The following is a 17,524-nucleotide window of genomic DNA, read 5'->3' as shown; positions in this document are numbered from 1 at the left end:
GGTGCTCCTGTGTTGGGTGCATATATATTTAGGATAGTTAGGTCTTATTGTTGAATTGAATCCTTTACCATTATGTAATGCCCTTCTTTTTCTTTTTAAATCTTTGCTGGTTTAAAGTCTGTTTTGTGTGAAACCAGGATTGCAACTCCTGATTTTTTTTCTGTTTTTCCATTTGCTTGGTGGATTTTCCTCTATCCCTTTACTTTGAGCCTATGTGTGTCATTGCATGTGAGATGGGTCTCTTGAAGACAGCATACCAATGGGTCTTAGTTCTTTATCCAGCTTGCCACTCTGTCCCTTTTAACTGGGGCATTTAGCCCATTTACATTCAAGGTTAGTATTGATATGTGTAGATTTGATCCTGTCATCATGATGGTAACTGGTTATTTTGTAGACTTGTTTATGTGGTTGCCTTATAGTGTAACTAGTCTGTGTACTTCAGTGTGTTTTTGTGGTGGCTGACTCTGGTGTTTCCTTTCCATATTTAGTGCTTTCTTCAGGAGCTCTTATAAGGCAGGTCTTGTGGTAACGAACTCCCTCAGCATTTGCTTATCTGAAAAGGATCTTATTTCTCCTTCGCTTATAAAGCTTAGTTTGGCTGGATATGAAATTCTGGGTTGGAATTTCTTTTCTGTAAAAATTTTGAATAGTGGTCCCCAGTCTCTTCTGCTTGTAGGGTTTCTGCTGAGAGGTCCACTGTTAGTCTGATGGGTATCCCTTTGTAGGTGATCTGACCTTTCTCTCTAGCTGCCTTTAACATTTTTTCCTTTCATTTCAACCTTGGAGAATCTGAAAATTATGCATCTTGGGGATGATATTCTTGTGAAGCATCTTACTGGGGTTCTCTGCACTTCCTGAATTTGAATGTTGGCCTCTCTAGCTAGGTTGGGGAAGTTCTCATAGATGATATACTGAAATATGTTTTCCAAGTTGGTTCCATTCTCCCCATCTCTTTTAGGGACTCCAATGAGTCAGACTTGATCTCTTTACATAATTCAATATTTCTCAGAGGTTTTGTTCATTCCTTTTCATTCTTTTTTTCTTTATTCTTGTCTGACTGTCTTATTTTAGAAAGCCAGTCTTCGATCTCTGAGATTCTTTCCTCTGCTTGGTCTATTCTGCTATTAATATTTGTGATAGCATTATGCAATTCTTGTAGTGTGTTTTTCAGCTCTATCAGGTCACTTAGGTTCTTTTCTATACTGGCTATTTTGTCTGTCAGCTCCTGCATTGTTTTATCATGATTCTTGGCTTCCTTGGACTGGGTTTTAACATACTTCTATAGCTTAATGACCTTCCTTCCCATATTCTGAATTCTATTTCGGTCATTTAAGCCATTTCAGCCCACTTCAGAATCATTGCTGGAGAGGTGATATGGTCATTTGGAAGAAAGAAGGCACTTTGGGTTTTGGAGTTATCAGGGTTTTTGTGCTGGTTCTTCCTCATCTTTATGGGCTTATGCTTCCATCTTTGAGCTGCTGACCTTTGGATGTTTTTTTTTTCTTTTATCCTATTTGATGATCTTGAGGGTTTGATTTTTATATTAGGTGGATTCATCTGACTAGCTTCATTTCTGGAAGATTTTAAGGGCCAACGCTCTGTTCCCAACTCCTGGACTGTGTGCTGTAACTCTGGGGGACTTGTATCAGGCCCCAGTTTTGTTCTCTGGCCCCTCAAGGTTAGGAATCCACTGTGCTGGGGGTGCCAAGGTGCTCCCAGACTGCTGGTCACTATACTCAGATGGGTTGTGTCAGCCAAAGTGTTCAGTAGTGCAGTGATAGCAGGATCCATTCTTGTTTGTGCATGCCAGCAGCAACAGTAGTGGCAGTGCAGTGGGGTGCACACTCATCAGCTGCGGCAGAGTGCTCATGAGTCCTGGGGTGCTTGCCTCCCTGCGGGCATTCACTACAGTGGCAGAGACAGTGTAGCTAGGGGGACACGGGGGTCGCTGCTGATGGCTGTGTGTTTGGTCTCGCTGGTGGTGGTGTTGGCTCAGGAGCAGGGTGCTGGCAGGCACAGATCTGTGTCCAATTTACCATTTAAGGCATATACTTCAGAGACTTCTTATATAGTCATATATGTGCAACCTTCACCAAAGTTAAATTTAGAAATTTTCATCACCTCACAAAGAATTTTGTACTTTTTAGCTATGACCTCTTTATCTGTCTATTGTATTTACTCATAGTTTTGCTTTATTATGTTCTTTCTTCCTGACATTCTATGATTTCTTCTTATATCATTTCCTTTTTTATATACAACTTCTAAAATCATTCTTTTAGGGTAGGTCTGCTGGTAACACATTCTTTTATTTTTTTCATGTGAGAATGTCTTGATTTCTCCTTCATTCCTAAAGGCTATTTTTGCTGGATATAGAATTCTGGGTTGACAGTTCTTTCCACAGTTGAAAAGTGTTATGCCACTTCATTTTGGTCTCTGTGATTTCTAGTGCAAAACCTGTTGTAATTCAAATTGGTTTTCCTATATATGTAAGGTATTTCTTGGTGTCTTCAAGATTTTCTGTCTGCAGAGTGAGCGAGATTGGGGAAAAAACATTTTTCTGTTTTCAGAAGTTTTACTATGACATGCTTTTGCATGGATTTCTTTGCATATATCCTTTTTGGAGTTCTCCCAGCTTCTCAATTCTGTAGTTTTGTATCTTTTGCCAAATTTAGGATTTTTCAGCCATCAGTTACTTGAATACTTTTTTAAAAAATCTGTGCCTTCTTTCTCCTCTCCTTCCATAACAAAAGATATGACATCTTTTGTTATAGTCTCATAAGCCCCTGAAGTTCTATTTATTTCTATTTTCAATCTATTTTCTCCCTTTTGTTCAGATTGAGTAACTTTAGCTTTCTATTTTTCAGTTAACTGATTAGTTTATCTGTTCTCCCATCCACTCTTGAATTCCACTGAACTCTTCACTTTGGTTATTGTACCTTTTAGTTCTTAAATTGCCATTTGAGTCTTTCTTATATCTTATATTCATTTGCTCAGACTTTCTATTTTTTACATTTTTTCCAGGCATGTTTGTAATTGTTTATTGAAGCATTTTTATGACAGAGTCTTTAAAATGCTTGTCAGATAATTTTAACTTCTGTGTTATGTTCGTGTGGTGCATGTTGATTGTGATTTCTTGCTCAGTTTGAGATCTTATTTTTTGGTGTTATGAGCCATTTTTTATTGAAATGTGGACATGTTGGGTATTATGCTTTAAGATTCTAGATCTTCACTATTTCCAGGTGGCTGTTGGGGTCTAGAGTCTCCTATCAGTCTCTGCTGACTCCATTGTTTCCCATGGAAGGGGGAAAGGCTAGTCTGTAGGCCTCTGCTAATATCATTCTGGGTTGGAGGGAAAAGGAATCCTTGCTACTACTCCTAACATGGCCTCCAGTGACACTGCGAGGACATAGCCTGGTTACTACTGAGTCCTGGTGAAAGTCCTGACTCTCTACCAGAGCTCCTTTGATGTTACATCAGGGAGGAGAGGAATATTACACCTTGATGGGCGGAGAAGTCCAGGATCCTCAAATGGGCTCCAGCGACACCACAGTGTATGGTTTCTTGCTGCTTAGAGAGGATTAAAACTCCTGGCTCCACAGTTAAAACTCCTGGCTCCTTAGTTAGCTTTCCCTGAGAGTGCACCAGCAGAGGGATTAGGCACTTCATTACAGCCTTGCAATGGTAGAAATTTAGGCTTTCCACCCAGCCCTTGCTGGCGTGAGTGTTGGAGGGGCCATAGTTTTTTCTGTAGTGTTTGACTTTAGTAAAACAGTTACTGCCTACAAGTTTTCTGTCTCACTAAGCTGCTATTTTCCTTATCTTTTGGCTAGATAGAACAAATTTTTCTTAGGGCTTTTTGTCTGTATTTCTTGGCATTTCCAGATTGCTATCTTCTCCAGAATCCTCTCTGGGATATATGAGGAAAAAAGAAAACCCAGGACATTACTTGGGTCTTGAGGTTCCCTAAACAGTTTGCCTTCTTCTCCCCAACTTTCATGAGCTTCTGATGTTTGTTTTGTATGAAATGTCCAGAGCTTTTAGTTCTACTTATCAGGAAGAATAGGTAACTGTAGTATATCTACTTCATCTTGCCAGCAGTAGTATAAATTGGTAAAGGATGATGTAAGTGGTCACTAATGTTAGATTTAGAGGAAATATTACTGAGGTTAAGACTTCTGTTTTTTGATGTTCCCATCATAAAACTTCTTGTCATGAAATTTAATAAACTTTTTAAGTTTTCATAATAGGGACACCCCTGTTAAGATTCTTTTGAACTTTTTCATTTTAATTCTATTACTTCTAATTCATTTAAAAGTTGTCCTCAATTCAGTTAAAAAAATGAAAAGTTAAGAACTTAAAGATTCTTCACAACAAATTATGAAGCTGAAGGACCAATATAGTCAGACCATTGTCTTAAAACGTTACATTTTTGTGAATAATTTTATTTATTCCATGATGAGAATTGATCATTAATATGAGTAACCTTCTTCTCAAAACAACCAGTTTTTAAAGAGGGTGAATTCAAATACCAAAAGATTTTTATTACTTCTTTTTTGGAGTCTTTTTTCTATCTCTTCTGAATATCTTTAGCCATGGCCTTGTTACAGTTCAAGAATCATCTTTTGCCTGGACTACAGCATTATTTTGTTCTAATTATTTTAAATATTGTGTTTTACATATTTTAGTTCTCATATTAATCTTGCTTTTACATTTTTTGGTTCATAAAAATAAAAAATGTTTTTTTGAATATCAATGTTTTCCTGTCAAGTAAATGCTTTCAGTATTTTTAGGCCATATCTGAATGAAAAGAGCCTTTTCAAATATTTATTCCCTAAATGTCCTTCCCCCCAATATCTATTGTCTGTCTTCATATATTTTGGAAGAAAGGAACTAAAGATAGAGTGGAGAAAAAAGATAAGCTATGAGTCATTGACAAAAAATTGGGGAAGCAAAATACAAGGCAGGCAAACACAAAGCTTCAAATATAACACATTGAGCAACAATCAGTGGTTTCTAGTTCAAGGTAAAAAAAAAAAGTGTTATTTCCAAATCCAAGAGTTTTCAGACAAAGGACACTGGAGCAGTTGAGAAGTTTTTAGCAAATGATGAATGCTGCAAGCAATGCTTTGGCATAACAGACATTGTGTAAAGCATTGATGGCTTACTCTTGCCTAAATTTTGTACAGCATGAGTTTAAAATGTAAAAGAATATGGGAAAATTGTGCACACTTTAAGAGCTGCTAAGGGTGATGAACAAAGCATATTTAATTTAGTATGATGTAATACACAGCTATATAATTAACAAATGCATTCATTTATTGAGGTCAGCAGCAGAAATGATTACACAACTAGAAAGCCAGTCCTATGAGAAAAACCCAGAGCCTGGACACGGTGGCTCATACCTGTAATCCCAGCACTTTGGGAGGCCAAGGTGGGTCGATCACTTGAGCCCAAGAGTTTGAGACCAGCCTGGACAACATGGCAAAACACTGTCTCTACTAAAAATACAAAAATTAGCTGCGCATGGTGGTGTGTGCCTGTATTTTCAGCTACTCAGGAGGCTGAGGTGGAAGGATCGCTTGAGACTGGGAGGAAGAGGTTGCAATGAGCTGAGATTGTGTCACTACACTCCAGCCTAGGCAACAGAGCAAGACCCTGTCTCAACAAAGGGAAAAGAAAAACCCAGAGAAGCAAAGGGAAAAAAGCTGATCTGAAGGCAAAGTAAGAATTATTCAGGTAGATGCAAAGATAATATAGTAACTAATTATTCTCTTTTGTAGAAAGTATAAGAAGAAATGTCCAATGTTATTAAATCTATTATTATTTATTGAATGCCTGGTATTTTTGTAGCACTTTATATAGGCTATCCTATTTAAATTCCCCATAATAACATGTCTTACAAAGTTTTAGAAAATTTAAATAACTTACACAAGGCTATATAGCTAATGATAAATGACAGAGTAGGATATGAATCCAAACCTGTTGGACTCTATTTTCCCACTTCTTTTTTAAATATGGTTTTTGTTTTTAGGAATAAGTTCTCCTTAAAAAAGATTAAAATGTTAGAAGAAAGGCTGTAGTTCCTGTTATACCACCTTCTAACATGTTGTTCTCTATCATTACTCTCACCTCTTATTAATGGTACACACAAACCTCTTATTAATGGTACACACAAACACAAACCCCTGTGGGTGGAAGAATATTATGTAAATGTAGTATATGTATCATTTTGCAACTAATTTACTTATTCAACAATCTGTCTCATAGATTTTTCATATTGGTGCAAATTGGCCTACGTAATTATTTTTAACTGCTGCAAAATATCTCACAATTTGGCCATACCTTAATTTATTTAGCCATGCTACAACTGGTTAACATTTAAGTGTTTTCCAGTTTTTTCATTATTAAAAGTAATGTTGTAGCAAACATAATAAACAAATCCTTTGCACCAAGAAGTAGAATTACTGGGTCATGAGATAAAATCTGTGCTCTTTCTGTTATGTAATACTTTCTCTCAGTAACTATGAACACAACTAATAGTAATAATGTCTTATAGTTGAAATAATTTTATACTGTCTTGTGGATTCTTACTCCTTCATGAGGTTGGTTGAGTAAATGTTGAATTTTTCCTTATTGGAAGCCCCAAATTTGCATATTAGCTCCCCTCAAAAACTTGGCTGTAACTTAAACTGCACACACGAGGGATAAAATTCCAAGGAGCACAGTTGGGAAACAATTAGAATGCTTATAAGCTGAGTAGAGATTTCAGCATCTGCCCACTACAGCAACTGCCCAATTCCCACAACTGCCAAACTTTAGGAGTGAAGACATCTGTAACTAAGAACTAAAACAAAGCTGGACTAAGGGCAAGACCTAGATCTAAGGACAAAATTGAAATAGATGTACTCTAACTTAAAGTATAAAACAAAGTCTCACAAGTTCAAGATGATCCACCAGTAATTTAAATGACTATTAGAAGAAAACACTTTTCAGAGGAAAGTAATAAAATTCAGAGTTTTCAACATGTGCACAATGCTTAGTAATAAAACATTACTCAATGTGAGGAAAAAGAAATATATTGGCCGGGCGTGATGGCTCATGCCTGTAATCCCAACACTTTGGGAGTCCAAGGTGGGCGGATCACTGGAGGTCAGGAGTTTGAGACCAGCCTGGCCAACGTGTTGAAACCCTGTCTTACTAAAAATACAAAAATTAGCCGGGCGTGGTGGCAGGCACCTGTAATCCCAGCTACTCAGGAGGCTGAGGCTGGAAAATTGCTTGAACCTGGGAGGCGGAGGTTGCAGTGAGCTGAGATCGTGCCATTGCACTCCAGCCTGGGCGACAATAGTGAAACTCCGTCTCAAAAAAAAATAAAAAAGAAAAATATTATCCATAGCTAAGAGTAGAATCAACCAATAAAAATAGCAACAGTTGACTCAGAAGTTGTTAGACAAGGACTGGAAAACTATAATAAGTATGTTAAACGTTCTACAGGATGTTTATAGTGGATATACAAACATCCTTTTCATTTTATAATTAAAAGAAGCGTATAATGATTGATATTGTGGGTAAAGAGAGAGGATTTTAATCACATCAACCAACCAAATGGAAATCTTAGAACTAAAAAAAAAGTTGAATTTTTAAAATGTATTGATAAAGAACAGTTGGTGGACTTTGTTCCCAGTAGACTTGCACTACAAAAAATGCAAAAGAAACTTTTGTTTTGTTTTGTTTTTAGAGATGGAGTCTTGCTCTTGCCCAGACTGGAGTGCAGTGGCAAGATCTCAGCTCACTGCAGCCTCTGCCTCCCAGGCTCCAGCAATTCTCCTGCCTCAGCCTCCCCAGTATCTGGGACTATAGGCATGCATTACCATGCCCTGCTAATTTTTTGTATTTTTAGTAGAGATGGGGTTTTGCCATGCTGGCCAGGCTGGTCTTGCACTCCTGACTTCAGGTGGTCTACCTGCCTCAGCCTCCCAAAGTGCTGGGATTACAGGCATGAGCCACTATGCCCAGCCTAAAGGAAGTTTTTAAAGCTGAAAGGAAATACTGGAAAGGACTAGAAATGGAAAATATGTAGATAAAGAGATGAGTCTTTTTTTGAGTAATTGAAAAGTCATTTGACACTTTAAAATCAAAGCAATAATGGATTTTGGGTTTTATAGCATGTAGAGTAAGATATATATCAAGAATAGCCTTTTGTTGTAAGGTTCTTATATTTTTACATGTACTGATATGTTAATTGAAGACAGATTGTGATAAGTTAAGAGAATATATTAAAATTCCTAGAGCAGCTTAAAAAAATACATAAAGGTATAAGCATAGCTAGAAAGACAAAGGAAGAAATGAAATGGAACAACAAAAAATACTCAATCCAAAAGAAGACAGAAAATGAAGAAGAAAGTAAAAGGACAAAAGGGACTAATAGAAGACAAACATTATGATGGTAGACTTTAACCCCAAAATATCATTAGTTACATTAAATGTAAATGAGCTAAGCATTCCAATTAAAAGGGAAAAAATTATTAGACTGAATAAAATAAATCAAGTGGCAAGCATAACCTCTTCACAAGAGATGCACTTTTAATATAAAGCCACACATAGTTTGAAAGTTAAAAAAAGGAAAAAGATACACGATGAATACACCAATCTTTAAAAAGCTGGTGTAGCTGTGTTAATATCAAGTAGATTTCAAGGTAAGAACTACTAACCAAGTTAAACAGGGTCAGTCAATTCACCAAGAAGGAATAACAATTCTACATGTACATTTACATAATAACAGAGTTTCAAAATACATGAGCAAAAACAAACAGAACCAAAGAAAAAAAGAGACAGATCTATAGTCATATCAGATATCTTAACTTTTTTGCGTAATTGGTAGAACAATACAGAATATCAGTAAACATATAGAAGATTTGAAGAACTTATCCATCAACTTAACCTAATTAACATTTATAAAGCACTCCACATAACAACAACTGATTACACTTTAAGTGTACATGAAATATTCACCAAGACACACCATATACTAGATTACATATTTCAAAGTTGAAATTCTATTATCACAGCAGAATTCCATTAGAAATCAATAACAATGAGATAGCTAGAAAATACATAAGCTTTTGGAAATTGACCATACTTCTAAATAACCCATGAGTCAAAGAAGAAATCAGGAGAAAAATTAGAATATATTTGAAATTGAAGGATAATGAAAACACAACATATGGAAAATTATGGGGTGAAGCTAAAGCAGTGTTTACAGGAAAATTAAGTTTTTAATGCCTATAATAGAAAAGAGAAAAAGATTTGAAATAAACTATCTAAGCTTCCACCATCACAGACTAGAAAAATAAATTCAGCAAAAAGTAAATAGAAGGAATTAAATGATAGATAACAGAAATCAATGAAATAGAAAATAGAAAAACGAGAAAACAATCAACAAAGTCAAAAGTTTAAAAGAGTAATAAAATCGAGAAACCCATAGCAATACTGATCAAGAAAAGAGAGAGATTAGTAGGGACATTACTCCAGGTTCTGTAGGCTTAAAAGGGTGATGAAGGCCTATTATGAATAACTTTATGCCAATTTGACAAACAGATAAATTCCTTGAAAAAAAAACATACTATAACACAAGAAGAAAATGCATTCATGTTTAGCCTTATGATCCATTTCAAATTAAGCTTTATGAATGATGTGAGGTAGGAATCAATGAAATTGAATTCATATTTAAAAACTCTTCCCATATATAAGGCTCCAACTGACACATTTTCATTAGTGAATTCTAATCATATATTTAAGGAAAAAATAATGCCCAATCTAAACAGACTATTTCAGAAAATAGAAGATGAAACTCCTCCCAACTCATTTTAGGAGGTGAACATAACTCTGATACAAAAAGAAACAAAATTGATAGGAATCCTATCAGAGAAGAAATTACAGACCAATGTCCCTCATGAGTATAGATGCAAGTCTCTAACAAAATACTTGCAAATTAAATTTAGCAATATACCAAAAGTCTAATACATTATAACCAAGCGGGATTATCCTAAGAATACAAGGCTGATTAAACTTTCAAAAATCAAATGATGTAATTTACTATAGTGACAAAATGACAGAAGTAAAAAAGACATAACCAACTTAATAGTTTCAGAAACAGCATTAGACAGAATTCAACACTCTCAACAAATTTTCTGAGAATAGCAAATTTTCTGAGAGTAATATCAGCAAATTAAGAATAGAAGGAAACTTCATCAACTTGATAAAGGGAATTTATTATTAAAAAAACAACCTTATAGCCAACAGCATATCATACTTACTGGTGAAATGTTGAATGCTTTCTCCCCTAAGACTGGGAACAAGGCAGAGATGTCTGATATCACCTTCTTTATGCATCATTATTCTGGAGGTCCTAATCAATGTTATAAGAAAAAAGTAAATATAAGGCATAAAGATTGGAAAGAAAAAGGTAAAACTGTCATTATTCACAGATAGCATAATTGTTTATATAGAAAATCTTAAGAAATAGAAAAGACTAATAGAACCAGTAAGTGAATTTAGAAAGCTCATAGGATAAAAGGTCAAAATACAAAAATCAGTTACATGTTTATGTAGTTTCTATGTAGTAGCAATAAACAATGAGGAAGTAAAATGAATAAAACAAAACTTTATTCATTAATACTAAATGACATAAAATACTTGCTAATGAATTTTGTGAAAAAATGTGCAAAACTACAATAAAAATTGCTGAGAAATTAAAGATACTAAATAAATGGAATGATATCCTATGTTCATAGTTTAGAAAACACGATATTATTAGTGTCAACTTTCCCCTCAAATGATGTATAGGTTCAACATTGTTCCATAAAATTCCCACTAAGTATTTTTTCCAGGAATTGACAAGCTGATTTTAAAATTTACGTGAAAATGCAAAGGATCTAGTAGCCAAAACAACCTTATAAAAGAAGAATAAATTTGTAGGACCTAATCTACCTAATATTAAGATTTATTATAAAGCTATAATTATGAAGTAACTGTAGTATTGGTAAAAGAATAAATAGACCAATGGAACAGAATAGAGTTCAGAAATTAATCATATTTTGTCAATTTGACAAAGTTTTCAAGGCAATTCAATGAAGAAAAGGAAAGTCTTATCAACAAATGGTACTGAAACAACTGGATATCGGTGAGGAAACAACGAAGCTGTATCTCCACCTCACAACAAATACAAAAATTCATCTGAAATGGATCATAGATCTAAATGTGAAAGTTAAAACTCTAAAGCTTCCAGAAGAAACTATAGGAGGATATCTTCATTATGTTGGGTTAGCAAAGATTTCTTGGTACACAAACTTTGCTAACCATAAGTGAAAAATATTGATATGTTAGACCTCAAACTTTGAAACTTCTACTCTTTGAAAGACACCATTAAGAAAATGAAAAGGGCTGGGCACAGTGGCTCATGCCCATAATCCCAGCACTTTGGGAGGCCAAGGCAGGAGGATGTCTTGAGCCCAGGAGTTGAAGACCAGCCTGGGTAATACAGTAAGATCTTGTCTGTACAAATAAAAAAATTAGTGTGATGGCGCACACCTGTGGTCCCAGCTACTCAGGAGGCTGAGGTGGGAGGATCACTTGAGTCCAGGAGGTTGAGGCTGTAGTGATCTGTGATCATGCCACTGCAGTACAGCCTGGGCAACAAAGTGAGACCTCCCCACTTCAACAACAACAACAAAAGAAAATGAAAAGACAAAATCACAAAAGTAAAAATATTTGCAACACATGTATATGCACAAAGGACTTGTATCCAGGATGCGTAAAGAAAGAATTCCTATCAGCCTATAATAAAGTCATACAGTCATTTTTTTAAAAATGGGCTAAAGATTTGAACAGAACTTAACAAAAGAAGACATAGTATGACCAATAAACACGTGAAAAGATGTATAACACCCTTAACACCAAGGAAACGTGAATCAAAACCACAATGAGATACTATTCACACCTTTTTACCCCTAGAATGATGAAAATTTCAATGAATGTTAATACCAAATGTTGCTAAGGACATGAAACAACTGTTAAGATCATGCACTGCTGGGGAGATTATAAAATAGTGCAACTGCTTTGGAAAAACAGTTTGAGAGTTTCCTAAAAAGTTAGCATATACCTGCTGTATGTCCAAACAATTCTCCACCTAGGTGTTTACTCAAGAAAAATGAAAAACATATGCCTTAAAAAAGTTGTAAAACTTGTATATGAATTCTTACAGTAGCTTTATTGACAAAAGCCCCTAAATAGAAACATCACAAATATCCCTAGAAAGGAGAATGGAAAAATAAATTGTGATCGGTGCACTGCACCCACTGTCCTGCACCCACTGTCCAACACTCCCCAGTGAGATGAACAGGTGCTGGAGAGGATGTGGAGAAATAGGAACACTTTTACACTGTTAGTGGGACTGTAGACTTGTTAAACCATTGTGGAGGTCATTGTGGTGATTCCTCAGGGATCTAGAACTAGAAATACCATTTGACCCAGCCATCCCATTACTGGGTATATACCCAAAGGATTATAAAACATGCTGCTATAAAGACACATGCACATGTATGTTTATTGCAGCACTATTCACAATAGCAAAGACTTGGAACCCACCCAAATGTCCAACAATTGTAAACTGGATTAAGAAAATGTGGCACATATACACCATGGAATACTATGCAGCCATAAAAAATGATGAGTTCATGTCCTTTGTAGGGACATGGATGAAGCTGGAAACCATCATTCTCAGCAAACTATCGCAAGGACAAAAAACCAAACACCACATGTTCTCACTCCTAGGTGGGAATTGAACAATGAGAACACATGGACACAAGAAGGGGAACATCACACACCGGGGCCTGTTGTGGGGTGGGGGTCGGGGGGAGGGATAGCATTAGGCGATATACCTAATGTTAAATGAAGAGTTAATGGGTGAGCAAACCAACATGGCACATGTATACACATGTAACAAACCTGCATGTTGTGAACATGTACCCTAAAACTTAAAGTATAGTAAAAAATAAATAAAAATAAAAATAAATTGTGGTATATTTACATAATGGAATACTACACATACTACCGGTTAATAGATAACTTGTCCAGCCCTATTATTCTATCATTTTATCAGTCCATTTAAAAGTAGGTGTTTTACTGTAATGAGAGACCACTTCACTTCCACAAGCATGGTGTTAAAGCGAACAAAATATGGCCTGGGAAGAACTCTGTACATCTATATTTGAGTCCTAGTGGATGAACTGCAACCTAACTCAATAGGTAGACAAGATGGAAAACCTAACTTAGGAGTATGTGTCTGTAACAACAGCTGAGTGTTGGACAATCCCAGCGGCCATACTTCAACCACTCATAGACTGCTGAGTGTTCAAACTGTGTTCAAATAAGGCAAACACAGAGATGTAACCAATCCCGTTGTTTCTGACCTCACTTCCAATTCCTGTACCTCAAATTTACTTTTTTTGTCTATAAATTTCTTCTGACCACGAGGCACCCCTGGAGTCTCTGAATCTGCTCTGATTCTGGGGTCTGTCCAGTTTGCGAATCATTCATTGCTCAATTAAACTCTTTAAATTTAATTTGGCTGAAGTTTTTCTTTTAACAGTGGCCATGACCAAAAACATAGATAATAAGTATTTTCAAGGATGTGAAGAAATTGGAACCCTCACACATTACTGGTGTGTAAAATTACACTGGAATGTAAAATTATACAGTCGTTTTGAAAAACAGCTTAGCAGTTCCTGAAATGGTTAAACATGGAGTTACCACATGACCCAGTAATTCTACTCCTCATTGTATACCTGAGAAGTGAAAACATATATTCACACAAAATCTTGCACACAAATGTTCATGGCAGTATTATTTATAATAGCTAGAAAGTGGAACCAACTCAAATGTTCATCAACTCATGAACTGGATAAATAAAATGTGGTATATCATATAATGTGCTATTATTTGGCAATACAAAGTAATTAAGTTCTGTTACATGCTATGCCATAGACCCTTTAAAAACCATTATGCTAAGTGAAAGAAGCCAGTCACAAAAGACCACCTATTGTACAATTCCATTTATATAAAATGTCCAGAATAGGCAAATGTATATAAGGAGAAACTAGATTCATGGTTGCCGAGGGTTAAGTGTGGGGACAGGGGAATGGGGAATGACTGCTAATGGGTACCAGGTGGTGAAAATGTTTTAAAATTGATTGTGGTGATATTCGTGAAACAGAGTAGGAATGGAATTTAGCCCTCACCATGATTTGGCCTCCACCCCTACTAATACATTTTTTCCATACCCGCCCATTACCAGACCTTGCACCACCCCATCCATTGGAGTCATCCTTGCTGACCACAAGATATCTCTTGAAACGGAGATAAGCAGCATCCCACTGTAAATCTTACTCAAGGGAGTTAACCTTATTGCAGGCATGTGCACAAGACCAGAAGAATGACTGATCTTTACCCTATGCCTCATTATAATACTGAAATTCTCACCCAGGGAAGAGCTTATCCATCATATTTTGATCATGCAATGTATGCGCTAGCATGATTTCTCATTGTGCCTGCACACCCTGCGCTCCACCCGGCGCATGTAATGACACTTCCATACCTCATGCACATTCCTGTCACCTTTCCTAAAAACACCAGAAAGACCTGCCCTCAAAAAGCCAGCCAGCTAACTCTTGCTCCTGCACTGTCTCCATTGTGTTCAAACATAAGCCCCCAGTAAAAGCCTTGTTTGGGAAACTTGCTCAGCCTTGTGTCAATTTCTATTAAATGAGAGCCTAAGAACCTGTGGTTGGTAACTTCATAGAGTTGGTACAACTCTATGAATATACTAAAAGCCCTTGAGTTGTACACTTTAAAGGATGGATTATATGGTATGTGAATTATATTTCCGTAAAGCTGTTTTTTAAGAAGATTGGGTGTTCTTGTGGCCCGACACCAAGACCAATGAAGCACTTTCCACTGTGCTTCATTGCCTTCCAGTGTATCCTCGTCTGGCTCAGCATAAATGATGGTTTATTTAATAGCGGGGAAATGGACTACATGATCTCCTGGATCTTCTAGACCGAATGATCTGTGTTTCAGTGAATCACTGGATACAGGAAATGGGAAATGGAACCATTTTTCTTAACTGATGTTAAAAGAAAAACTTTAGACAAATTAAATTTGATAAATATAAAACTTTAGACAAATTTAAATTTAATAAAATTAAATTTAACAGAGCTTAATAGAAGAATGATTAGAGAAGCAGCAGCCCTCAGAACCAGCAGAGGTTCAGAGAGCTCCACTTCACAAAATGGGCAGGCAACATTTATGGACAGAAAATGGAAATGAGGAGCAGAAAGAGCTTGATTGCTCTCAATGGCTCAGTGTCTGTTTTATTTGAATATGGTGTAGTCAGCGGACCACCTGTGATTGACCAAAGCTGGCTGCTGTGGTCGACTGAGTCTCAGCTATTGTTACAAAAATATACTCCTAGTTAGGCTTTTAGTTAGTTTAAATACGGTTAGATTGTAGTTCCTTACATAGGGACTCAAAGTAGAGTCCCCCAGGGCAAATTTAGTTTAACACTGGTAACTCTCTTAACAAGAAGGTATTCCATTATGGATATTTCACTTCTGCTAAACTCCCAAACTCCATCACTTGCTAGCTATGAAACTTTCGTCAAATTACTTGAACTCTTTTATCTTTGGTTTCTTCACACAAAAATGAGGATAATAATACCCATATCATAAAGTGTTCTAAGAATTTAATTATATGCAGAAAGCTCTCAGCACGGTATCTAACATGTAATAAGTGTTGAATAAACAGTTATACAATTACTGTTTATTTTTATCATAATTATTTATAGTGGATAGTTTCTAATTAAGTGCTTTCCTCTTTAGAGTAGTCAAAATATTATTTATGGCTGTTTACTATTTATACTTCACAAGCCCTGTTGATGTGTGCTCTTCTTTTGGTAGGTACAACATAAGAGATATGATGCAATTCTTAAGCGTTTGCATTGTCAGGTGAACAAGCTTCAGTCAAATAGACGACAGTGGCAATGGAACATTCAACAATTGGAAAAAACTGCAGCCGAATTAAGAAAATGCACTGGAATGCAAGAGTAACATTGCCATAGGGCAATGTGGAACACAGACCATGACAACAAAAATTACTGGACAGAACATTAAGAAAATCTTTTGGATTCTTAATAACAAGCATCCACTATTAGAGGCCTGTCTTAATGACAGATGTCTTCAGTTGTTGTTTTTTTTAAATCAGTCATCCATTTGTTAAAATGCCTTCTAACCCTACACTTGATAGCAGTAGACAGACAATAGGAATGTCTATGGGAAAATAATGCAAGAGTCTCTGTGACTATTTGGAATGTGTAAAATGTATTATACTCATGAATACCTGTTTATGTTGCATTCACTACCCTATGAAGTAAAAATTTAGAAGGGAAAAACACTCGAATTTTCAATGATTTAAATTGTTAAGATTTTTAAAATGTTTGTCTGTTTCGAACTTTTTATTGGAACTTGTTTTTTTACAGCTGCCTTCACAGTAGCCCATAAATATTGATATTTATAATAATGTTTTTGTATGTTCAATGCTTCAAATATTTTACTCCATTTTCTCTTTTATCCAGAAGGTAACAATCATTTTTCTTTGTTATAAAATAACATATTTTGAGTGATACGATGAATAAAATATTTTGTTCACTTTTCTTTCTATAAATTATTCATATTCTGTGACTAAATTAAAGTTATAACATCATGTAACTCTTAAGAGTATTACTCACTATAGACTAACATATTTTTTCTCACTGAAAGGCAAAATGTGAATAAATCAAATGTTAACTTGTCCCTTTCAAGATAAAAGTGCTCCCCCTTTTCATGGTTCCATTGAGTCAAATACTTAGAAACAAAAACAAATAGGAAGATATGGTTTTAAAATATTCATTTGTAGGATTAAATAATTTCAAACAGCATCAAAAAATATTTAAAATCCATTTTCTCCTTACCTTTCTATGTGCTAAAATTCAGTAAGTGGAGCTGATATAAAACCTGATATTAATAATCTTATTATGTCTAACAGTAATAGTTTTATTGTGGCTTAGCATGGCTTAATGTGGCTAACACTTCAAACAGCTTATCCTATAACACAATCAGCTTTGGTCCATGACTCAGAAACACAGCTACAGTGAAAATGGTGAAACCTACAGTTTGTGGGGAGTACATACTATACTCGGCTGGAGATAAGCCAGAACCAAATGCTGATTATATATTTTAATGTAACTTGCATATTAAAAAGTTATTATATTTTCTAAGTGTAGTTATCGCTTATAAAAAATTCTAGTTTTCTAAAGTGTTTTAAAGTTTATATTGAGATTCAAAATATTTGTAAATGATAACACCTTGAGTTATAGATTCAAAAATTTGTTTTTAAATTCAGATATGAAGAAAATCGCTGTAATCTGCTTAAG

The 17,524-nt window shown here is 35.6% G+C and overlaps 1 protein-coding gene across 6 annotated transcripts in view; it reads left to right on the top strand.

The window, feature by feature from the left end:
* CCDC122 (coiled-coil domain containing 122) overlaps nucleotides 1-16,765 on the top strand; it is a 43,180-nt gene extending 26,415 nt beyond the window's left edge. For 5 of the 6 annotated variants that reach the window (XM_055360089.2, XM_063697327.1, XM_063697326.1 and 2 more), the window contains one exon: nucleotides 16,014-16,765. In XM_055360089.2, coding sequence (XP_055216064.1) covers nucleotides 16,014-16,163 — 150 coding nt within the window. In that variant the 3' untranslated portion in view covers nucleotides 16,164-16,765. Of the gene's footprint in view, nucleotides 1-5,549; nucleotides 5,737-16,013 lie in introns of all 6 variants that reach the window. The other variant, XR_008670966.2, reaches the window with a different exon arrangement.
* Nucleotides 16,766-17,524: the final 759 nt, after the last annotated feature.

This window comes from Gorilla gorilla, chromosome 14, assembly GCF_029281585.2.
Source record: "Gorilla gorilla gorilla isolate KB3781 chromosome 14, NHGRI_mGorGor1-v2.1_pri, whole genome shotgun sequence".
Taxonomy (NCBI): Eukaryota; Metazoa; Chordata; class Mammalia; order Primates; family Hominidae; genus Gorilla; species Gorilla gorilla.
This window is presented reverse-complemented; position numbering and strand designations above follow the sequence as displayed.